General features: G+C 40.8%; 1 protein-coding gene across 2 annotated transcripts in view; it reads left to right on the top strand.

Annotated features, from left to right (window-relative positions):
* Positions 1-25,624, top strand: part of chd6 (chromodomain helicase DNA binding protein 6) — a 350,247-nt gene that overhangs the window by 15,766 nt on the left and 308,857 nt on the right. For both annotated transcript variants that reach the window (XM_073062265.1, XM_073062264.1), the window contains one exon: positions 17,446-17,502. In XM_073062265.1, the coding sequence (XP_072918366.1) occupies positions 17,476-17,502 (27 nt within the window). In that variant the 5' untranslated portion in view covers positions 17,446-17,475. The remainder of the gene's footprint in view (positions 1-17,445; positions 17,503-25,624) is intronic.

Raw genomic sequence — 25,624 nt, forward strand, 5'->3', positions numbered from 1 at the left:
TGGTCCATATTCCTCCATCCCTGCCTGCTCATGTGCCTATATAAATGCCTCTTGAATATTGATATTGCAAGTGCTTCCACCAGCACCTCTGGAGTACTTCCTGGGCACCTGTGTGTAAACAAGAAAAAAACTTACTGCACAAGTCTTTGAACCATCCCCTTCTTACCTTAAAGCTGTGGCATCTAGTATTGGATGTTTCCACCCTACTGAAAAAGACACTACCTTCCTACCCTATCTATAGACTCGGGCTTCCTGCCTTTCCTCTTCCTCTCATAATTTTATTAACTTCTATAGGTTCACCCCTCTGATTCAGACACTCCAGTCCAAATTTGTCCAATCACTCCAGGTATACCTTTTCTGCTCCCTCCTAAGCCTCCACATCAATCCTGTAATGCAGTGATCAGAGTGCCTACAATACTAACTATATAAAGTTTTATTCAGTGGCATCATGATTTCTCAGCTTTCATATGCTTAACATTTCAACCACCTATCAAATTGTGTTGCCATGTTCAGGGAGGTGTGGATTTGTGCCTCTAGATCTCTCTGTACAGCGATCCTGCCACTTACTGTATAATCACCTTATGTATTTGACCCCCAAAGTGCAACTCCGTATTCCTGTCTGGATTAAGCTCCATCTGTACGTTCTCGATCCATATTTCTAGCTGATTGTTCCTAGAATTTTCTCAATGCTGAGATTAAACTCTGTTGTACAGGGATAAAACACACTATTCCTTCTTTTTGAATGAAAGTTTAATATTCCTGTTTTCCACAGCTTGAATGCCACACCTGAATCTGTAGATGTTTGGAAGGGTATGCCTGAGGCCTCTAGTTCCTCCTTCCTTTAGCAACCAGAATGCTTTTTGTTTGACCTCTTTGTGCTTTCTGTTATCAGTATGATTCTCACATGATTTCACAGAGGATGCACCAGTTGTCACCTTGTAGAATTCCATAAAATCCAGAATTGTTTTCTCGGGTTGGAAGGTAGTAAATGTAACCAATTATTTTGGAAAGGAGCGAGTAAGTAAAGGGGGAACTGTAGACCTGTGACCCGGACTCAGTGGATAGGAAAGCGATAGGAATGTACTACCAAGGAAGTGGTAATGAGCCATTTAAAATAATAATAGAATAATAAGCAGTATCAACTTTCACACACAAAATGCTGGTGGAATACAGCAGGCCAGGCAGCATCTATAAGAAGTTGAAGTTTCGGGCCGAGACCCTTCATCAGGACTAATGGAAAAAAGAGATAGTAAGGATTTGAAAGCCTAGTATCACTTTTGCCAGTGAACTTCCCAGCTCTTAGCTTTATCCCTCCCCTCCCACTTTCAAATCGCTTACTATCTCTTTTTTTAGTTAGTCCTGACGAAGGGTCTCGGCCTGAAATGTCAAATGTACTTCTTTCTATAGATGCTGCCTGGCCTGCTGCATTCCACCAGCATTTTGTGTGTGTTGCTTGAATTTCCAGCATCTGCAGATTTTCTCTTGTTTGCAGTATCAACTTTGATTTTTTTTAAAGCTGTTGTTGAATCTTTTAAGGTTAGAGCTAGGAGGAGAAATGAGAGGAGAGAGTTGATGGGCTTTTGGCAATTGATAAGGCTTCACATGAGATTATTAACCAAAATTAGAGCAAATGGTACTGGGAGTTGTATACTGGCATGGATTGCAGATTGAATTTGCAGAATTCTGCAGACGTTAGAAATCCAAAGAAATGTATAAAAATGCTGGAGAAACTCAGCAGGTCGGGCTGTATCAACGCAGAGGAATAAAGAATTGATGTTTTATGCCAAGGCCCTTCAGATTGATTAAATGATGGAGAGCAAAGTACCAGCAAAAGGACATTTTTGGGTTTGGAGGCTGTGAATAATGGGGTGCTAAGGGGGTTAAAAATGTATTTAGAGATCCAACATGGAACAGTCCCTTCTGGCCCACCAAGCTGTTCTGCCTAACAACCACCTATTTAACTCTCGCCTAATCACAGGACAATTTACAATTCATCTACTAACCTACTGTGGGAGGAAACCCATGTGGTCCAGACTACGTGAATCAACAAGGATATTATAGACAAATGAGAGGCCATCCACTTTTTTTTATATAGTGAGAGATCTTCCCCCAAACTTTGCTCCTTGCCTGACTGTGTTTCTTGTCACACACTTCCTTGTTTTCCCTGTTGCTCTACGTCTGCAAGCTACGTCAGGGAATCTTTTGCGATCACTGGTGAGGACCGATGGTCCTCATTTTAACTTTTATGTGAAATGGAAACTCTTGTCACTCCCTCAGTACTGAAATGTTGAATTGTTCTTGTTAATGGGCAAATGAGTGAGATGATTGCAAGATATACTGAAGAAGTTCAGCTGTGTCTGTGCTTGTCCACAATAAACAGCTGCATGTTAGATTCCTAGAAGTAATCTGCAAACTGATCATAAACTGTGGACCACTCTCCTCCAGCACATGCAGCTACCTTGTTCACTGCACTCAACTGTCTGTTTCACCCAATTTGCAAAGCTGTTTAAGACCATAAGACACAGGAACAGAATTGGGCCATTTGGCCCATGGAGTCTGCCCTGCTATTCTATCATGGCTGATTTGTTACCCCTCTCAACCCCATTCTCCTGCTTTCTCTCTAACTTTTGACACCCTGACTAATCAAGAACCTATCAAACTCTGTTTTAAATATACCCATTGACTTGGCTTCCACCCTTGTCTGTGGCAATGATTTCCACAGATTCACTATCCTCTGACTAGAGAGTTTGCCTGCTGTTGTCCTGATAATTTTCACTCTTTGGGTGCGAAAGCAAAAGTGAAACCAGAAAACGGCGGGGAGGTTTGCTAGGGCTACAGGGCAGACTTTAAACTAGTAAGATGGGGGGGCGGAAATCAATTTGAGGAAACTATGGGAGAGGAGGTTAGTTCACCAGTAGAGCAAGTAAGTAGACAGTGTGTGAGGGAGGAAAGGCAGGTGATGGAGAAGGGATGCGCTCAGCCCAAAGATGTAGGGGAGAAGAAAGAAAAGGATAATAAATTTGAATGCATTGCTAGGGATGAAAAGAGAGGAGGAGGTGGAGAGTATTTTAAATGTATCTGTTTTAATGCTAGGAGCATTGTAAGAAAGGTGGATGAGCTTAAAGCGTGGATTGATACCTGGAATTATGATGTTGTAGCTATTAGTGAAACATGGTTGCAGGAAGGGTGTGATTGGCAACTAAATATTCCTGGATTTAGTTGCTTCAGGTGTGATAGAGTAGGAGGGGCCAGAGGAGGAGGTGTTGCATTGCTTGTCCGAGAAAATCTTATGGCGGTGCTTTGGAAGGATAGATTAGAGAGCTCCTCTAGGGAGGCTATTTGGATGGAATTGAGGAATGGGAAAGGTGTAGTAACACTGATAGGAGTGTATTATAGGCCACCTAATGGGGAGCGTGAGTTGGAAGAGCAAATGTGTAAGGAGATAGCAGATATTTGTAGTAAACACAAGGTGGTGATTGTGGGAGATTTTAATTTTCCACACATAGATTGGGAAGCTCATTCTGTAAAAGGGCTGGATGGTTTAGAGTTTGTGAAATGTGTGCAGGATAGTTTTTTGCAACAGTACATAGAAGTACCAACTAGAGATGGGGCAGTGTTGGATCTCCTGTTAGGGAATGCGATAGGTCAGTTGACAGATGTATGTGTTGGGGAGCACTTCGGGTCCAGTGATCACAATAGCATTAGCTTCAATATAATTATGGAGAAGGACAGGACTGGACCTAGAGTTGAGATTTTTGATTGGAGAAAGGCTAACTTTGAGGAGATGCGCAGGGATTTAGAGAGAGTGGATTGGGTCAAGTTGTTTTATGGGAAGGATGTAATAGAGAAATGGAGGTCATTTAAGGGTGAAATTATGAGGGTACAGAATCTTTATGTTCCTGTTAGGTTGAAAGGAAAGGTTAAAGGTTTGAAAGCGCCATGGTTTTCAAGGGATATTAGAAACTTGGTTCGAAAAAAGAGGCATGTCTACAATAGATATAGGCAGCATGGAGTAAAGGAATTGCTCGAGGAATATAAAGAATGTAAAAGGAATCTTAAGAAAGAGATTAGAAAAGCTAAAAGAAGTTACGAGTTTGGTTTGGCAAATAAGGTGGAAGTAAATCCGAAAGGCTTCTACAGTTATATTAAAAGCAAGAGGATAGTGAGGGATAAAATTGGTCCCTTAGAGAATCAGGGTGGTCAGCTATGTGTGGAGCCGAGGGAGATGGGAGAGATTTTGAACGATTTCTTCTCTTCGGTAATCACTAAGGAGAAGGATATTGAATGGTGTAAGGTGTGGGAAACAAGTAAGGAAGTTATGGAGCCTATGACAATTAAAGAGGTGGAAGTACTGGCGCTTTTAAGAAATTTAAAAGTGGATAAATCTCCGGGTCCTGACAGGATATTCCCCAGGACCTTGAGGGAAGTTTGTGTAGAGATAGCAGGAGCTCTGACGGAGATCTTTCAGATGTCATTAGAAACGGGGATTGTGCCGGAGGATTGGCGTATTGCTCATGTGGTTCCATTGTTTAAAAAGGGTTCTAGAAGTAAACCTGGCAATTATAGACCTGTCAGTTTGACATCAGTGGTGGGTAAATTAATGGAAAGTATTCTTAGAGATAGTATTTATAATTATCTGGATAGACAGGATCTGATTAGGAGTAGCCAGCATGGATTTGTGCGTGGAAGGTCATGTTTGACAAACCTTATTGAATTTTTTGAAGTAGTTACGAAGAATGTTGACGAGGGTAAGGCAGTGGATGTAGTCTATATGGACTTCAGCAAGGCCTTTGACAAAGTTCCACATGGAAGGTTAGTTAAGAAGGTTTAGTCGTTAGGTATTAATGCTGGAGTAATAAAATGGATTCAACAGTGGCTAGATGGGAGATGCCAGAGAGTAGTGGTGGATAATTGTTTATCGGGATGGAGGCCGGTGACTAGTGGGGTGCCTCAGGGATCTGTTTTGGGCCCAATGTTGTTTGTAATATACATAAATGATCTGGATGATGGGGTGGTAAATTGGATTAGTAAGTATGCTGATGATACTAAGGTAGGAGGTGTTGTGGATAATGAGGTGGGTTTTCAAAGCTTGCAGGGAGATTTAGGCCGGTTAGAAGAATGGGCTGAACGTTGGCAGATGGAGTTTAATGCTGAGAAGTGTGAGGTTCTACATTTTGGCAGGAATAATCCAAATAGAACATACAGGGTAAATGGTAGGGCATTGAGGAATGCAGTGGAACAGAGAGATCTAGGAATAACAGTGCACAGTTCCCTGAAGGTGGAGTCTCATGTAGATAGGGTGGTGAAGAAGGCTTTTGGAACGCTGGCCTTTATAAATCAGAGCATTGAGTACAGAAGTTGGGATGTAATGTTAAAATTGTACAAGGCATTGGTAAGGCCAAATTTGGAATATTGTGTACAGTTCTGGTCACCAAATTATAGGAAAGATATCAATAAATTGGAGAGAGTGCAGAGACGATTTACTAGGATGTTACCTGGGTTTCAGCACTTAAGTTACAGAGAAAGGTTGAACAAGTTAGGTCTTTATTCATTGGAGCGTAGAAGGTTGAGGGGGGATTTGATCGAGGTATTTAAAATGTTGAGAGGGATAGATAGAGGGTTACTATCGATGCAATGCTCCTCAGACAGGATGAAGAGGTCAATACTCCCCAATGCCATTAGGCTTTACAACTCAGCCGCCAGGACTTAAGAACTTTTTAAAAGCTATTATTAATGCTTTTTGAGATAGTGATTTAGATGCATATCATATTTTTTTTTACTGAGTTAAGTATTGTATGTAATTAGTTTTGCTACAACAAGTGTATGGGACATTGGAAAAAAGTTGAATTTCCCCATGGGGATGAATAAAGTATCTATCTATCTATCTATCTATCATAGAGTTGACGTGAATAGGCTGTTTCCATTGAGAGTAGGGGAGATTCAAACGAGAGGACATGATTGGAGAGTTAGGGGGCAAAAGTTTAAGGGAAACACGAGGGGGTATTTCTTTACTCAGAGAGTGATAGCTGTGTGGAATGAGCTTCCTGTAGAAGTAGTAGAGGCCAGTTCAGTTGTGTCATTTAAGGTAAAATTGGATAGGTATATGGACAGGAAAGGAGTGGAGGGTTATGGGCTGAGTGCGGGTAGGTGGGACTAGGTGAGATTAAGAGTTCGGCACGGACTAGGAGGGCCGGAATGGCCTGTTTCCGTGCTGTGATTGTTATATGGTTATATGGTTAAAACGCTGAAAACACTCAGCAGGGCAGGCAGCATCTGTAGGAGGAGAAGGAACTAACACTTCAGGTTCAGAATCCTCCTTCAGAAGTGGGAAAGAGAAAAAAGTTATTTTTCCATGGCAGAGAGGGTGAAGGAGGGATGGGAAGTACAAAGAGAATATCTCTGGTAGGGTAAGACCAAAAGGGTTAATTTGGGGGTGGCATTTTAAGCTGCTTTGTCAGTGCAGTGTGTCGTAAATGGCAAAGTTAAGGAACAGAATAAACAAACATACGAAACATCAAAACAAAATGATGACAGGCAGAACAGGACAATTCTGAAAGAGATGAAGAATGAGCTACCTAAAGTCAGAAAATCCATTATTGAGTCCAGAAGGTTGTAGTTTGTCCAGGTGGAAGATGAAATGTTTCTTAATGTAACTACAGTGAAAGAAGCCACAGACTGAGGTCAGAGTGGGGTAAAGAATTAAAATGGCAGCAATAGAAAAACTCAGGATCATTTCTGTGGACTTGAGCGCAGGTGCCCAGTAAAGTGATCATACAAAGTATAATCAAGGTGGCTGTGGGAGACCATGTGGTTTCTTCACTGTAAGTGAAACCACATTGTCAACACTGTCATACATTAGATTGGAGGAAGTGCAGGAGCTGCACTGAAAGCAATGTTTGGATCCCTAGGAAGTTGGAAGAGGTGAAGGGTGGGTGCAAAAGAAAATGAGGAATTCAGGTAATGGATAGGTATAGCTAGGCCAAGCTCCAATGCCATGTTCAGGTTTGCTGACAATACCACACCTGTGGGTGAATCAAAGGTTGTGATGAATTAGCAAGTAAAGGTTGTGATGAATCAGCAACAACCTCTCACTTAATGCCAGCAAGACCTGGGAGGTCCATGCGGTGGTCCTCATCGGGGATCAGAGGTGGAGGGGGTCAGTGACTTTGGATTCCTCGGGCTCAGCCACAAGTCCACAGCAATTACCATCTTAATTGGCTCTTCACTCAACCCTGGAACATCTGGACAGCAAAGATACATACTTCAGGATGCTCTTTGACTTCAGGAAGAGATAACCAAAGGTCAATGGACCAGCCCTCATCAGTGAATATGAGGTGGAGAGGGTTAGCAACTTTCAATTCCTTGGGTGTTATCATTCCAGAGGACCTGTCCTGGACCCAGCATACAAATGCAATTATGAAGAAAGCATGGCGGAGCCTCCACTTCCTTAGGAGTTTGCCAAGATTCAGCATGACTCTAAAATTCTGACAAATTTCTATACAATGGTGCTAGAAAGTGTGTGAACCCTAACCCTTCAGATATTTCTCTATTCCTGCATAAATATGACCTAAAATGTGATCAGATCTTCACAAGTCCTAAAACTACATAAAGAAAACCTGATTAAATAAATAACCCAAAAACATTATTGTTCATATATTGAGAAAAATTGATCCAACATTGCATGTATTTGTTGGATAAAGTATGTGAACCTTTGCTTTCAGTAACTGGTACTTGTACAGCAATAACTTTGACCAAATGTTTCTGGTAATTGTTGATCAGTCTGCACATTGGCTTGGAGATATTTTAGGCCATTCCTCCTTACAAAACTGCTTCAACTCTGGGATGTTGGTTGGCTTCCTTTCGTGAACTGCTTGCATCAGGTCTTTTTACAACATTTCTATAGGATTAAGGTCAGCATTTTGACTTGGCCGTTCCAAAACACAAATTTCCTTTTTAAACCATTCTGTTGTTGATTTCTTCTTGCCTTTTGGATCATTGTCTTGTTGCATTATCCAACTTCTATTAAGCTTCAGGTGACGAACTGATACTCTGACATTCTCCTGTAAAATATCTTGATACAGTTTTGAATTCATTGTTCTCTTAACGATTGCAAGCTGTTCAGGCCCTGAGGCAGCAAAGCAGCTCCAAACCATGATGCTTCTTCCACCATGCTTCATAAGACTATATGACAAAGAGCAGTATAGGCCATCTGGCCCATCGAGTCTGCTCTGCCATTCAATCATGGCTGATCCTTTTTTCTATCTCCCCCTCAACCCCAGTTCCCGGCCTCCTCCCTGTAACTTTTGATGTCATGTCCAATCAAGAACCTGTCAATCTCAGCCTTAAATATACCGAGCGACCTGGCCTCCACAGCTGCATGTGGCAGCAAATTCCACAAATTTACCACCTTTTGGCCAGAGAAATTTCTCCGCATCTCTGTTTTGATAGGGTGCCTCTCTATCCTGAGGCTGTGCCTTCTTGTCCTAGATTCTCCCACCATCTACTCTGTCTAGGCCTTTCAACAATGGAAAGATTTCAATGAGATCCCCCTCATCCTTCTGAATTCCAGCGAGTAGAGACCCAGAGCAATCAAACATTCCTCGTATGATAACCCTTTCATTCCTGGAATCATTCTTGTGAATCTCCTCTGGATCCTCTCCAGTGCCAGCACATCTTTTCTCAGCTGAGGGGCTCAAAACTGTTCACAGTACTCAAGGTGAGGCCTCAGCAGTGCTTTATAAAGCCTCAGCATCACATCCTTGCTCTTGCTGTTAACTTGGTAAACAGCCTCATGTGTGGCACCTTGTCAAAGGCCTTCTAAAAGTCCAAATATACAACATCCACTGCATCCCTTTTATCTATCCTATTTGTAATCTCCTCAAAGAATTCCAACAGGTTTGTCAGGCAGGATTTTCCCAAAGGAAACCTTGCTGACTTTGTCCTATCTTGTCCTGTATCACCAAGTACTTCATCAGCTCATCCTGAACAATTGACTCTCCACATCTTCCCAACCACTGAGGTCAGGGTAACAAGTCTATAATTTCCCTTCTGCTGTCTTCCTCTTTTCTCAAAGAGTGGAGTAACATTTGCAATTTTCCAATCCTCTGGGTCCAACGATTTTTAAAGGATCATTTCTAATGTCACTACAATCTCTAACGCTACCTCTTTCAGAACTCTTGGGTGCAGTTCCTCTGGTCTGAGTGACTTGTGTACCTTTAGGTCTTTCAGCTTCACAGTTGGGATGAGGTTTTGGTGTTGGTTTCCCCTCTGAACACAACGGTGTACATTTCTGCCAAAAAGTTCAACTTCTGCCTCATTTGTCCCAGAAGCATTGTAGAACATCCAGGTGGTCTTTTACAAACTTGAGACATGCAACAATTTTTTTTGGAAAGCAGTGGTTTCCTCTGTGGTGTCCTTCCATGAACACATGAACTTAGCAAATTCTAGAGATTTCTGCAGGTTGTTTGCTGTAATCCTTGGGTTCTATTTTGCCTCCTTCAGCATTGCACATTGTGCTCTTGGTGTGTTCTTTGCAGGATGCCCATCCCTAGGGAGAAGAGCAACAGTACTGAGATTCCTGCATTTGTAGATAATTTCTCTTACTGTGGAGTGATGAACACTCAGGTCTGTAGAAATACTTTTGTAGCTTTTTCCATCTTCATGCATTTCTGCAATTCTTCTAAGGTCCTCTGAAAAGTTGTTTTGATTGAGGCATGGTGCACATAAACATTTTTTTCTTGAAGAGCAGGCTCTGTCAGTAACCTGACTTTGTTCAAAGGTCCAATTTAATGTAAGAGAAATGTATATAATATACATCCTGATGTGTTTTTTCTTTGTGCCTTTTTGATAGGACAGGGCACTTCTCCAACCCACACCTCAAAACTCATCTCATTTATTGGAACACCTGACTCCAAATAGCTTTTTGAAGGAGGCATTACCTCAAAAGTTCACATACTTTTTCCAACAAATACATGTAGTGTTGTATAATTTTTCTCAACAAATAAATGAACAAGTGTAATGTTTTTTGGTGTTATTTATTTAATTGGGTTCTCTTTACCTAGATTTAGGACTTGCATGAACATCTGATCATATTTTAGGTCATATTTATGCAGCAATAGCAAAAATTTTACAGGGTTCACAAACTTTGTAGCACCAATGTAGATGTGTGCTAGAGAGTTTGATGACCAGCTGCATCATAGCCTGGTTTGAAAACACCAATACCCTTAAATGGAAAATCCTACTAAAAGTAGTGGATATGGCCTAGTCTTTTATGGGTAATGTCCTCCCCACCACTGAGCACTGGTTTCACTTGTCTCAGTGCTGAACTGGCTCTGTAAATGTGGACTCTAAGGGACTCTTGCGTTTAAAGTTCTGTGTTAATCGTTTACTTTTTATTGTTTGCACAATTTGTTCTTTTTTCACACAGTGGGTGTTTGATGGTCTTTGCTGTCTGGAGCTTTTTATTGGGTTCTATTGTGTTTATTTTGTGGCTGCCTGCAAGAAGACGAATCTTAAAGTTGTATATGAACTTTGATAATATACTTTGAACTTTGACTTTTCCTGGTGCTTAGAATAAGGTGAGATATAATAGATGTATACAAACTTATGAGGGTTATAGATGGGGTAAATACAAGCAGCTTTTTCCATGGAGGTTGGGCATGATATTTAAAACTTTGACAAACTTCTGTAGACATGGGATGGAGAGTATATTGGCTGCATCACAGCCTGGAATCGAAATACCAATACCCTTGAATGTAAAATCCTACAAAAGGTTGTGAATACAGGCCAGTTCATCATGAATAAAGCTCTTCCATGAGAACATGTCCACGCAGCACTGTCGCAGGAAAGCAGCATCCTTCATCAGGACCTCCAGCACCCAGGCTGTGCTGTCTTTTTGCTGCTGCCATGGAGAAGGTGGTACAGGAGCCTTGGCACTTACACCACCAGGTTCAGGAACAGTTATTAGCCCTCAGACGTCAGATTCTTGAACCGAAGGAGATAACTTCATTTTGCTATTACTGAAATACAGTACAGATTTATAGCTGTACCATGTTCTTTCCATTTCTTGATGATTGACAACTGTACTCCAAGGGATATTCAGTGACTTGGAAATTTTCTTGTATCCATCTCCTGACTTGTGCTTTTCAAAAACCTTTTTACAGAGTTTTTTGGAGTGTTCTTTTGTCTTCATGATGTAGTTTTTGCCAGGATACTGACTCACCAGCAGTTGGGCCTTCCAGATTCAGGTGTATTTTTACTACAATCAATTGAAACACCTTGACTGCACACAGGTGATTTCCATTTCACTAATTATGTGACTTTTAAAACCAATTGGCTGCAGCAGTGATCATTTGGTTTGTCATATTAAAGGGGGGGGGGGTGACTACAATACTTAGGAATACTTAAGCAATCAGTTATTCTGTGTTTTATATTTGCAATTAATTTAGATCACTTTGTAGAAATCTGCTTTCACTTTTGACGTAAAGTAGTTGTTTTCTGTTGATCAGTGTCAAAAAGCCAAATTAAATCCACTGTGATTCAGTGTTGTAAGGCAATAAAACATGAAAACTTCTGGGGCAGGGGGTGAATACTTTGTATAGGCACAGTATTCCCACAACCCATGGATTCACTTTCATCTCATGATCTTGATGCATATTGTTTATTTATTACTATTATTTTCTTTTATATTTGCACAGTTTGTTGCCTTTTTCACACTGGTTGAGCATCCAAGTTGGTGAGGTCTTTCATGGATTCGATTATGGTTATTATCCTATTATGGATTTATTGAGTATGCCTGCAAGAAAATGAATCTCAGGGTTGTATATGGTTACATATATGTACTTTGATAATAAATTTACTTAGAACTTTGAAGTGTAATTATGAAGAATGCATGGCAGTGCCTCTACTTAGGAGTTTGTGAAGATTTGGCATAACCTCTAAAACTTTGACAAACTTCTGTAGATGTGTGCTGGAGAGTATATTGAGTGGCTGCATCACAGCCAGATATAGAAACACCAATGTTCTTGAAAGGAAAATCCGACATAAAGTAGTGGGTACAGCCCAGTCCATCACCTGTAAAACACTCCCCACCAGTGAGCACATCTACACAGAAGCAGCATCCATTGTCGTGCTCTCTTCTCACTGCTGCCATGAGAAAAAAGACACAGGAACCTCAGTACTCTCACCAACAAGTTCAGGAACAGTTACTATCCCTCAGCCATCAGGCACTTGAACCAGTGGGGATAACTTCATCTCAGCTTCACTCGCCCTATCATTGAACTGTTCCCAGAACCTATGTACTCACTTTTGAGGTCTCTCCATCTCATGTTCTTGATATTTATTTATTATTACCATTTCCTTTTTGTATTTGTTGTGTTTTGCACACTGGTTGTACGCCCACTTGGTGTGATCTTTCAGTTGAATTGACTTTATTACTTACATCTTTCATATACACGAGGAGTAAAAATCTTTACGTTATGTCTTCGTTTACATGTGCAATTTATAGTAATTTATAATTAATGGTATGTACAATAGGACAGTCAGTATAACATAGAAGTACATTTGTGTCAGCATAAATTAATTAGTCTGATGGCCTGGTGGAAGAAGCTGACCTGGAGAATGTGGGTCCTGGCTTTTATGCTGTGTTACTGTTTCCTGGGTGGTAGCAGCTAGAACAGTTTGTGGTTGGGGTGACTTGGGTCCCCAATGATCCTTCGGGCCCTTTTTACACACCTGTCTGTATAAATGTCCTGAATAGCGGGAAGTTCACATCAACAGATGCGCTGGGCTGTCCGCACCACTCTCTGTGGAGTCCTGCGATTGAGGGAAGTACAGTTCCCATACCGGGCAGTGATACATCCAGTCAGGATGTTCTCAGTTGTGCCCCTGTAGAAAGTTCTTGGGATTTGAAGGTCCATACCAAACTTCTTCATCTGCCTGAGGTGAAAAAGACGTGAGATCCTTGGTGATGTTTATACTGAGGAACTTAAAGCAGTTTACCCTCTCAACCCCTGATCCATTGATGTCAATAGGGGTTAGCCTGTCTCCATTCCTCCTGTGATCCACAACCAGCTCCTTTGTTTTTTTTCGACATTGAGGGAGAGGTTATTTGCTTGACACGACTGTCAGAGTGATGACCTCTTCTCTGTAGGCTGCCTCAATATTTTTTGAGATTAAGCCCATCAGTGTTGTGTTGTCAGCAAATTTACAGTGGCATGCAAAAATTTGGGAACCCCCTGGTCAAAATTTCTGTTACTGTGAATAGCTAAGTGAGTAAAAAATGATCTGATATCCAAAAGGCATAAAGTTAAAGAAGACACATTTCTTTAATATTTTAAGCAAGATTACTTTTTTATTTCCATCTTTTACAGTTTCAAAATAATAAAAAAGGAAAAGGGCCCGAAGCAAAAGTTTGGGCACCCTGCATGGTCAGTACTTAGTAACACCCCCTTTGGCAAGTCTCACAGCTTGTAAACACTTTCTGTAGCCAGCTAAGAGTCTTTCAATTCTTGTTTGGGGGATTTTCACCCATTCTTCCCTGCAAAAGGCTTCTAGTTCTGTGAGATTATTGGGCCGTCTTGCATGCAGTGCTCTTTTGAGGTCTACCCACAGATTTTCTATGATGTTTAGGTCGGGGTACTGTGAGGGCCATGGCAAAACTTTCAGCTTGCTCCCCTTGAGATAGTCCATTGTGGATTTTGAGGTGTGTTTAGGATCATTATCCTGTTGTAGAAGCCATCCTCTTTTCATCTTCAGCTTTATTACAGACAGTGTGATGTTTGCTTCCAGAATTTGCTAGTATTTAATTGAGTTTGTTCTTCCCTCTAGCAGTGAAATGTTCCCCGTGCCACTGGCTGCAACTCAAGCCCAAAGCATGATCAATCCACACCTGTGCTTAACAGTTGGAGAGGTGTTCTTTTCATGAAATTCTGCACCCTTTTTTCTCCAAACATACATTTGCTCATTGTGGCCAAAAAGTTCTATTTTAACTTTGTCAGTCTACAGGACTTGTTTCTAAAATACATCAGGCTTGTTTAGATGTTCCTTTGCAAACTTCTGATGCTGAATTTTGTGGTGAGGACACAGGAAAGGTTTTCTTCTGATGACTCTTCCATGAAGGTCATATTTGTGCTGGTGTTGCTGCACAGTAGAACAGTGCACCACCACTCCAGAGTCTGCTAAATCTTCCTGAAGGTCTTTTGCAGTCAAACGGGGGTTTTGATTTGCCTTTCTAGCAATCCTACGAGCAGTTCTCTTGGTCTTCCAGACCTCAACTTGACCTGCACTGTTCCTGTTAACTGCCATTTTTTAGTTACATTATGAACTGAGGAAACAGCTAGCTGAAAACGCTTTGCTATCTTATAGCCTTCTGCTTTGTGGGCATCATTTATTTTAATTTTCAGAGAGCTAGGCAGCTGCTTAGAGGAGCCCATGGCTGCTGATTGTTTGGACAAGGTTTGAGGAGTCAGGGTATTTATAAAGCTTTGAAATTTGCATCACCTGGCCTTTCCTAATGATGACTGTGAACAAGCCATAGCCCTAACAAACTAATTAAGGTCTGAGACCTTGGTTAAAATTATCTGAGAGCTGAAATCTCTTGGGGTGCCCAAACTTTTGCATGGTGCTCCTTTCCTTTTTTTTCACTCTAAAATTGTACAAAACAAAAATCATACACTAACCTTTTATGGCATTAGTGTATGAATGTAAAGCAAGCAAGTTTTGTTCTGATTGTACATGTTTTTTAGTATTTGTAAAATGTTGAAAAGAATGTTTCATCTTTAACTTTATGACTTTTGGAGATCAGTTCATCTTCTACTCACTTAACTATTAACAGCAACAGAAATTTTGACCAGGGGTGCCCAGACTTTTGCATGGCACTGTAATTAGCAGATTGAAGCTGTGGGTGGCGACACAGTCATGGATATGCAGAGAGTAAAGGAGGGGGCTTAGTACACAGCCCTGGGAGGCTCCTGTGTTGAGTGTCAGATGGATAGAGGTGAGGGAGCCCACTCTTACCACCTGCCAGCGATCTGACAGGAAGTCCAGGATCCAGCTACACAAGGCAGGGTGAAGGCTGAGGTTTCTGACCTTTTTGTCAAGCCTGGAGGGATTTATGGTGTTGAATGATGAACTGTAGTCCAAGAACAGCATTCTCATATAAGCATCTTTCTTCTCCAGAAGTGTAAGGATGGTGTGTAGATCAGTGGCTATTGTATCATCTGTATCATTTATGTCGGTAGGTGAATTGTAGGGGATCCAGTTTGGGTGGTAGCATGCTGCTGATGTAGTCCTTGACCAGCCTCTCAAAGCATCTGTTTATTATTGAGGTGAATGTGACAGGATGGCAGTTGTTCATACATGCTACCTTGGTCTTTTTAGGTACTGGAACAATGGTAGCAAGAGGGCACATTACACTGGGAGAGGGAGAGATTAAAAATGTCTGCAAGCACACCTGTCAATTGTGCCGTACACATCCTGAGTACTTGCCCTGGGATGCTGTCAGGTAGAGTAGTAAAATATAAATTGAAGTTAAGATAATGGTTGACACAGAAGTACAGCAAGCATTGAAAGCAGGTGCCTAAATTGCTTGCCTTTTATGGCATTAGTGTATGAATGTAAAGCAAGCAAGTTTTGTTCTGATTGTACATGTTTTTTTAGTATCTGTAAAAAACAGGACTTGGGAGAATCCATGGTTTTCTAAATGGGTGTACAGTGTAAAACTTAACACAATGATAGTAAGTAATGTATAATCCGTGTTTGGACATGGTACTGGAATTCTGTTGAAATTTTGTCCGCAGTTCTAGGTGCCAAACTTGGCGAACCTGCAGAGGACATTGGGATGAAGCTAGGAAAGTATTGTGTGCAGTTAGGTCTCCTAGCATAGCTCAGAAGTACTCAGCTTTGAGGGTTATGGATTAATTCTGGAATGAGGAGGCTGTCCTTTGACCAGAGAATGAGTAGCTGAATCCTGCATAGAGCTGATCTCACTTTGATGTATAAAATTCTGAGAAAGTTTCATGAAGTGGATGTTGAGAGACTGTTTTCTCAGAATGGAATATGGTCTTGGAATAATGGCTTAGCCAGTTAGGACTGAAGTGACACATTGCTTTGAAGGTTGTTATTCTTTGAAATTCACTACCTGAAGAGTTGTCAGCAGTTTTCAGTGAATATTTTTTAAGGAAATCAAAGGATTTGGAGATAGGTCAAGAAAGTAGACAAAGCTGAGTGATGGTGTGGATACTGAAGGCAGAGCGGCATGGATGAATGATTCCTCCTCATATTACAAGCTACAGAAAGACTATAAACTGAAAGGTAGTACATGTCTGAAGTTGGATGGACATTTTGGGTTGCAGTGGTTTATCGTATTCTTCAAATTACTCTTGTTGGATTCTTCCGTTGTGCTATAGTATGTACCAGAAAGGCTTGAATTTTCAATTAATCTTATAGCTTCAATTCTAACTGAATATTTAGTCATGAAGTCACATTCTACCCTGCCTGCCCATGCAGGCCATTAAATACTGATTCTGTTTTTCACTTCTCAGCCTTCTGTACCATTGCATTTCAAGTGTTCATCCAAATACTTAAAATATTGTGAGAGTACCAGCATTACTTCATTTTAACAGCTTCTGATTTCCCCATCTTCGCTATGGATGCCCAGTTTTTATACACCACCATCTTCCATTAGGAAAGTCTTAAAGCATTTTTAGAACAAAGATGCAATCAATTCCCTTCCACTAACAAACTTATCTAACAGGATGAACTTGTTCTTATCCAGAACAATTTCTCTTCAAATGTCTGTTGTCCTCCTCCCTCTCCATCAGTCATCTCTGGCCTCTATTTCAGCACTCAATACTGGCCATCTCCCCTGTACTCGTAGTCCTGATACCAGGGTTCAACCTTTCCTCCCACAGGTGCGCTTGACCTCTATTAGATTGTTTGTTGTCTATTGACATACTTGGTCACCTTCTCTGTAAAACAAAAATTAGTTAAATTTATTCATACAAGATGTCTCCTTATGACCACACTGACCACCCTTGTTCAGCCCTAGCCTCTCAGTGCAGACTAATTCTGCTCCTCAATGTGTTTCCTACTCTTCGGCATGTCCCATCACTTTATTTCATTTTATTCACTGTTCTGTGATCCTTGGCCACCATCTGATTGATCTTCAGATATCTATGGTTGTCTGGCAAATGCTTCCTGCTCTCAATCTTTATTTCCTGCAGTCATAATATGTATTGTTAAGTATTGTAAATGGCTATGTCAATATTTTTTATTCAATTCAGCTGTCAAGATGTGCTTGCATTATGGATTAGTGAAGCATACCATTTTGAATATGAATTTTAAATCATATCCAATAACATGAGACTTTACAAATAATTATATATCTTTAAAATGCATACAATTTCATTACTGTTTGACACATATCTTGTGGCTTTATCATTACAGAAACTAAGCTGGCTGTCTGTACACTGGACCATGAAAATACAGAAGAAAGAGAAACCGGTGAGTGGCCAGCCATCATCAACCTTTAATGTAAACCTTCATCACGTGCCCTCTTCTAGTGGAGTACACACATTTCAGCTGATGTGCTTCTGCCTCTTGGTGCTATTTCCTCCACAGTTTCACTTGCACTTATTATGTGCTGTCTGCTGTCCAATACTAATCTTCTTATGTGAACAAGTGTGAATTTCCTAGAGTGGTGCCTCATAAGCACTCTGATCTGCTGCTCACCTGGATTCCCTGTATTGTATTTCTGACTGAGTGCTGCATTCTGAAAGCAGATAAGTCAACTGAATATTTAATCAGTTTTTTTCCCCCTTCACTTTTAAAGCTGGAGCAGTAAGATCAACCATGGCACCCCATCTTCATTTGCTTGCATTAATCTACCTGCTTGTATCACCTACGATTGTATCCCTGGCAGGATATAAATTCAGTTGTAGACTTAAATGAAACTGGAGAAATTTCATTTTTTCAACTTATCAATTGGATAATTTTTCATATATTTCAAGGGGGAAACATATTGTAAGATCTTTAGGGAGTGAGAATAACTGCTTTTTCAAGGAGCTTGCATAGACCTGATGGCTGAATGGTCGGTGCTACACTCGTCAATGATTCAATAATTATCTGTGTGTTTAATTGCAGTTGTTGTCACGACTTTTGGTTTCCCATGGAAACAGCTTAGAGCAATCTCAGCGCAGGGTATGATGGGAGTAGCTGAGGTTGGCTGCACTAATGTGCAGTTCCTTTCTTGTCTGCCTGATGTGCTAGGCTATCACATTGAATGTGTAATTTTTAAAACTTATTTACTTAAAGGGGAAATTGATAAAAAATCTTGCAGGTTTATGTTGATAGGAATGTTTAACTTTGTAACAAAGACAAGGAAAGATTGTTTTTGAATGGTTATAGGATGCAAAAGTAAAGTAATTCTAAATCCTTTATAAATTACTGTGTCTAGGGGACATTTATTGGAAGGGTTTCATGGATAACAAACTCCAGTTAATGTGGATGGACTGAAGATGCTGGGATTGCTATCACTGAAGCAGAAGAGGTTTAATTTGGATGTTAATTTAGGGCCAAAGGGCCTTTACTGTGCTGTAGTATTCTAGTGTCTAGTGTTCAAAATTGTGAAGAGTTTTCTTTAAGTAAAGAGATGCCGTTGTCATTTGAAGTATGGTTGGTAACCAGAGGACTATAAAACCATCTGCAGGAGAATTGGAGGATTTGGGAATTATGTGCAATTGAGAGGTGATGGACAATGGTTCAAAAGTTGCATTGAAGCAAAATTTGGTTAAACATTCAAAGATAAAACATTAGTAGTGAGAAAGGGGAGGGAGAAAAATTGGAATGTGCAGTTGGCAGAAATGCATGAGGCACCAAAGGGCTTCCTTTGCTACATGATTTTGTGTAAGCATTTTATACTGCTCGATCAGGTCTAGTGGCTTTGCAAAGTTAATTAATCTGAAGGGTGAACATCTTGTACAAAACAATGTAGTGACTGCTTAACTTTCTCATTAGTGCTGTTGGGTAACAGAGATTTCCACAACCTATAGATGTGGCTTAACTGCTCCATCTGTTTTCAAAAGTTTATAAAGTTATTTGCTTAGAAGCTTGTGAGAAGAAATAATGGAGGGGTCCATATTTTATTAACCGTATAGAGACTAGAGAATGGTCATTGTAGTACAGTTCCAGAAGCGAGAAAGCACGAGCCACCTAATTACCAACTGGTTAATTTAATGACAGTTGAGCAAACTATTTGAAAAGTCTAACTGGAAATGATGTAGATTAACCAAGGGCTGCTGTGCTTAATCAAGGAGAAGGGTCATTACTTAAGCCCATCACCCCTTCTGGGGCATAGGCTGTAGACGGCAGCTCGCCATAGTTCTCTGTCCTAGGCCGGTCTTTTAAGTTATCCCTAAGTGTAGCCCATGATAGATCCTTCCTTTCTCAAGGATGAGGTATTAGGAGCTTCTGTTGATGTTTCTGCAGTTATGGGATGGGGTTGCTAGCTCCATGCCCTGCTTTCTCTTTGTGCATCTGGGCTTGGGACCATCCATAGTGAGTTGACAAGTATCATCATCATCAGGTGCTGTGCCCAGTTTGAGCTTTGACTGCCACGGCCCACACACTCCTGTTTCAGGTCAAGTGGATCAATTCATTGGTATTCATTTCCAGTTCTCTGGCTGCTGTCTCCATCATCATTTGTCTTTGCCTTCCTCTTGCTTTCTTCTCTTCTATCTTTCCCATAATTACCATGCATTCCAACTTCTCTTTCCTAATCACATGTACAATGAAGTTACGTTGCCTTTTCATGATTTAATACATTATTTCTCTTTTTGTGCTTGCTCTGTTCATGACATCCTCGTTAGATATTCGTTTCATCCATGATATTCTTTGCATCCTCCTCAAAAACCACATCTCTGCTGCTTCAATTTGTTTCCTTATGTTACTAGATATTATCCAACATTCTGAACCATATAACATAACTGGTCAAACGTAACATTTCAGTACTCTGAGGGGGGTTGTCATGCCTAGTTTAGTGTTGGTCAGTATATTCTTCATTCTCGTAAAGATGTCTTTTGCCATCCCTATTCATCGTGACAAGGATCATGATGGACAAATATGCCCCCAATTTTCTAGTCAGCAGTGAAGTCAAGTGTATTGTCATTTAACTATATACGTGTATGCAACATATATAACCACATAATGTATATAGAAATGAAACAATGTTTCTCCAAACCAGGGTGTAAAGCACAGTTGTACACATAATACATATTACACACAATAACTTGTGAAGGTAAGGATAAAATCTGTGGGTGAATTACACATAAATAACAAAGTGCAATAATATTAAATATTGCAAGGTATGGAACAGATTAACCAGTGACACTGCAAATATATGCTAACATGAGAAAAATTATTCTGCATTAAATTTTTATTTACCGTTAAACCTAGCTTACAGAGTACCTGTGCATTATATAGCAGCTTTGATATCAATATGATCCTTGAGCTTGATGGGTTTAACGAGATTTGAAATATCTTGTTCAAGTTGTAATAGCAAAAGCCTTGAGTCCCCATGCATAAGAATGTTCAAGTGGTTTCTGTTTTTCGTGAGTATGTAGTTAACTGCAATGAAGCCTCTTTTTGCAAGGTAGGAGGATGGAAATCAAAGAAACATTTTAAGCCCAGCCTCTTGACAGCCAATGCACTTCAGTATGAAGAAGCAAGCATTCAAACTCTTCATCATTATCTTGGCATAACTGGGGAAATATTCTTCTCTTTAATGGATGAACTTTAATTTTATTGATAGCAAGTATTTTAAAAGTCATGCTTGGAAAAAGTTGCTGGCTGCGAGATGTTGATGATGAATTTACACAATGGATTGCAAACAGACTTGGAATTTCTTTTTTCAAAAGTGCATGGTGACCTGTCGTATATGGTGCTCCATCTGTTGCACAAGAAATCATGTTCCTAATCAGAATACTTTTATCCTTAATTATACATTTTAACCTTGTTGTAGATTGATTCTCTGTTGATATTTGTTTATAACTTTTTACAAAAGAGAATCTCTTCATAAACTTTTCCATTTTTGATAAACCGTACATAAGCCATTAGCAATGCCTGTTTTCTTGCACAGCTGATGTATCCAGTTAACACACTCAAAATGCTGGAGTAACTCAGAAGGCCAGACAGTATCTATGGAAAAAGAGTAAACAGTCAAGACTTTCATCTGGTTGTATCCCAAATTCTGCTTTTTGTAGCTCTGTGCATAGCTGATACTTGATGTCTTCACTCATTTTGTCAATACGACAAGCTACAGAGTTGTTACTCAGAGGCATTGATTTTAAGATACTGGTATCCATTTTGAGAACAATGATGAGCACTTCTGATACAGCAGACATTATTAATCTTTCACCAATTCAAGTCAAGTCACTTTTATTGTCATTTCGACCATAACTGCTGGTACAGTACATAGTAAAAATGAGACAACGTTTTTCAAGACCATGGTGTTACATGACACAGTACAAAAACTAGACTGAACTACATTTTTAAAAAAAACAGAGAAAGCTACACTAGACTACAGACCTACACAGGACTGCACAAAGTGCACAAAAACAGTGCAGGCATTACAATAAATAATAAACAGGACAGTAGGGCAAGGTGTCATTCCAGGCTCTGGGTATTATGGAGTCTGATAGTTTGGGGGAAGAAACTGTTACATAGTCTGGTCGTGAGAGCCCGAATAATTCGGAGCCTTTTCCCAGATGGCAGGAGGGAGAAGAGATTGTATGAGGGGTGCATGGGGTCCTTCATAATGCTGTTTCCTTTGTGGATGCAGCGTGTAGTGTAAAGGTCCGTGTTGGCGGGAAGAGAGATCTTCTCAGTTGACCTCACTATCCGCTGCAGTGTCTTGCGATCCGAGATGGTGCAATTTCCGAACCAGGCAGTGATGCAGCTGCTCAGGATGCTCTCAATACAACCCCTGTAGAATGTGATGAGGATGGGGGATAGGAGATGGACTTTCCTCAGCCTTTGCAGAAAGTAGAGATGCTGCTGGGCTTTCTTTGCAATGGAGCTGGTGTTGAGGGACCAGGTGAGATTCTGCGCCAGGTGAACACCAAGAAATGTGGTGCTGTTAACGATCTCTACTGAGAAGCCGTCAATGTTCAGTGGGAAGTGGTTGCTTCGTGCCCTCTTGAAGTCAGCAAGCATCTCTTTTGTTTTGTTCACATTCAGAGACAGGTTGTTGGCTCTGCACCAGTCTGTTAGCCACTGCACCTCCTCTCTGTAAGCTGACTCGTCGTTCTTGCTAATGAGACTCACCACGGTTGTGTCATCAACGAACTTGATGATGTGGTTCGAGCTGTGTGTTGCAGCACAGTCATGGGTCAGCAGAGTGAACAGCAGTGGACTGAGCACGCAGCCCTGGGGGGGCTCCTGTGCTCAGTGTGATGGTGTTGGAGATGCTGCTCCTGATCCAGACTGACTTGAGGTCTCCCAGTCAGGAAGTCTAGGATCCAGTTGCAGAGGGAGGTGTTCAGGCCCAGTAGGATCAGCCTTCCAGTGAGATTCTGAGGGATGATTGTGTTGAATGCTGAACTGAAGTCTTTGAACAGCATCTGAACGTGTGTGTCTTTTTTGTCCAGGTGGGTTAGGGCCAGGTGGAGGGTGGTGGTAATGGCATCATCGGTTGAGCAGTTGGGACAGTACGTAAACTGCAGGGGGTCCAGTGAGGGGGGCAGCAGGGTCTTGATATGCCTCATGACAAGCCTCTCGAAACACTTCATGATGATGAATTTAAGTGCAATTATATGAGGTTTTCCCACTTACTAATATTTTGGAAGTGTTATAAGGAGCAGTGGGACCACTATCAAGACCATTTTTAGCTTTCTTGGCAAGTGATAAGTGTGCAACGCCTTTCAAATGCTTCTTTCATCTTGTGGAACTGAGAAATACTATAAGTAGCCTTTTCAGGGTGTCTTTTACAGAAGTGTTCCTGCAATCTTGATGGTTTCATGGCTTCATTAGACAGTACAGTATTACAAATAAGACGCATGGAGGCGTTGCTGATCTGATGGGAATATAATAAACCATACTCCAGGTATGTAACATTGTATTGAACCAACTTCTGTAGTTTTTGTTTCTTAGCAGGTTTAGAATTCAAGGCTTCACTGGCATAAGACTCGTATAGTGCTATATGTATTTATCTATCATTAACAGGGCTACATTAAAATAAAATATAAACACAAACTGGGAATGCCTATTGGATGTTGATGATGGTAGAGAGTTAACATGGATGGAATGATGGTAGTGATATGGTTTGGTTGGTAAGGTCGGATGATATTGCTGAGTTTAAGATGCATTGTGATGATGAGTGCTCTTCACCTGCAGAGCTATGGTTCTTTCTGTTCCAGTGCCTCATCCTTTTATTTTGGAAGTGCCCGCTCTAACAACAGTCGGTCAGGTCTCGTGCCTCAAGTAAGGGTACTGCTTACTGCCCTCCCCCCCACATAGTGTTCAGCAGCAAAGAATGTCACAAGTTAAGCGGCCAATTGAATTGAAGAATTCTCGCAGGCTGCAAAGCAGGAAGCAAAAAGCAATAATTTCAAGGTTTAGTTTTAAAACATTTTACATAAAGATTCTGAGTAAGTTGGCTGAAGCTCAGTTTGTAAATGTAAAATGCATTGTTTTAAAAACTGTTGAATTTTAAGAATGGGAAATCACAAAAAAGATGGAAATGTGACGACCCACTTTCTGCGCAGGCGAATTGGCTCACAAATAGCCAGCGCGCGGGGGGAGACTTTGGGAATGCACCTCTGATGTCATTTCCGCCCGGAGAGGGCAGGCGCTAGGGATTAAATGCCAGCGCTGCGAAGTTTGAATAAACTAGTCTCGAAACGACTTACCGACTGCGTGTCGTTATTTCAGCGCTGTGTGTAGCACATTGTTACAGCAATATCTTTAAGGCTTCAGTGAACCTCAACAGTATTATTATATGGTGAGAGTATTGTGTAACAACTGAAATTCATGTCAGATCTCTGATTCTGTGCAGATTGCATCTGCAAAGGCTTTAACATTGCATCATGGAGGAACAGGCCATCATTGACACCTTTGTTTATCTGCATGGGTGAGGATGCCAGGAAGTTTCACAGTAATGGAGCAAATGCTGTACAGCTGCAAATTCTAGACCTTTGTCTTCCCTTTTAAAGATCTCTGATTTTGAGATGAATGCAGAGCAGTTGGTGAATATGGATGTTCAGAAAGGATTTGACAATGGCGTTACACACAAGCCTGGTTGGAATTAGTCCAGCAAAGTGCACGAGGGGAAATGTAGTAGTGTCATAGAAAGCTGAATGATAAAAGGGGAAATAGGTCCTGCTCAGAGTATGTGAAGCAAGACATTGTGAACTTCTGGTCCTAGTTTGTGTTTTTAAAAAAAAAAGATTTAAAAAAAAATTACTTTGATACTGAGGTATTAACAAAATCATTTGCTGATATTGTAAGGTTGATAGTTTGAAATGGAAAGTTTTATGGGACTTCAAATTATTAAAGATCTTGCAGCAGATAATACAGGTTTAATGTAGATAGCACTAGAATCCTGAAACAGACATGCTACCCTGAGCTCTCTTGGGATGAGAATATTTAGCGGGCAGGGGAAATTATTCAAAGATGTGCTCAAACCTTGAAAGAAAGAGTGTAGCATCCCCAGAGGAAGAGGAATACTTGGGATGATGGTGAGAACCTGAACTGCAGCATTCGGAGCACACAGATACCTTGTGTGAATGGGGGTGTGGGGGGGGGGGGGGAAGTGCAAGCAACTTGCCTGTCTGCCCCATTAGGCACCTCCTGCCTTGTCTGTGGAAAAGTCAGAGATTCCTGTATCAGCCACATAAACCAGCTCAGAACCCATGCAACCAGAGTGGAAAGAAGTTAGAAACACGAGATTCTCCATATTCTGGAAATCCAGAGAAATGCTATGGCCTGTTCCGGGTGCAGTGATGCCTGGCTTTGCATCTGTGGTCTCACTTTCATTCTGAATGCTATTTGCTTATTTTCATTGTTTGCATGATTTGTTTTTTTTCTGCAATTTGGGTGATTGACGGTCTTTTTTATGGGCTCTTTTGGGATTCTTTGTTTCGTGGCTGCCTGTAAGGAGACGAATCTCAAGGTTGTATAATGTATACATACTTTGATAATAAATGTACTTCGAAGTTTGAAAAAGTGCTGGAGCAATTCAGCAGGTCAGACAGCTTTTGCGGAAATGAATAAACAGCTGATGTTTTGGGCTGAAACCCTTCTGCAGGAAAGAATTTGGTTTTTGTCCTAAGAGTCTGGCTAAAAAGCAGATAGAATGATTCATTTCTATAGCACCTTTTAAAGATTCTTAAAGCATGTTGTAGCCAAATGATGTTTGAAGTACATCAAACTTCATGTACAGTCTCATCTGTGATGAATGAAACCAGCCAGCCCACCTTGTGGATTGTAGGAACCTATAATGAATAGTAAACATCACCTTGACCCAGTCAGTGTATTGCACCTTGAGCCACTACGGAACCTCTCAATGAAATGATCATTGCAGTTTAATATGTGGAGCTTGGAAACTGGGTAATAGTGAAGCAGAGGTATT

Source organism: Hemitrygon akajei, chromosome 11 (assembly GCF_048418815.1).
Source record: "Hemitrygon akajei chromosome 11, sHemAka1.3, whole genome shotgun sequence".
Lineage (NCBI taxonomy): Eukaryota > Metazoa > Chordata > Chondrichthyes > Myliobatiformes > Dasyatidae > Hemitrygon > Hemitrygon akajei.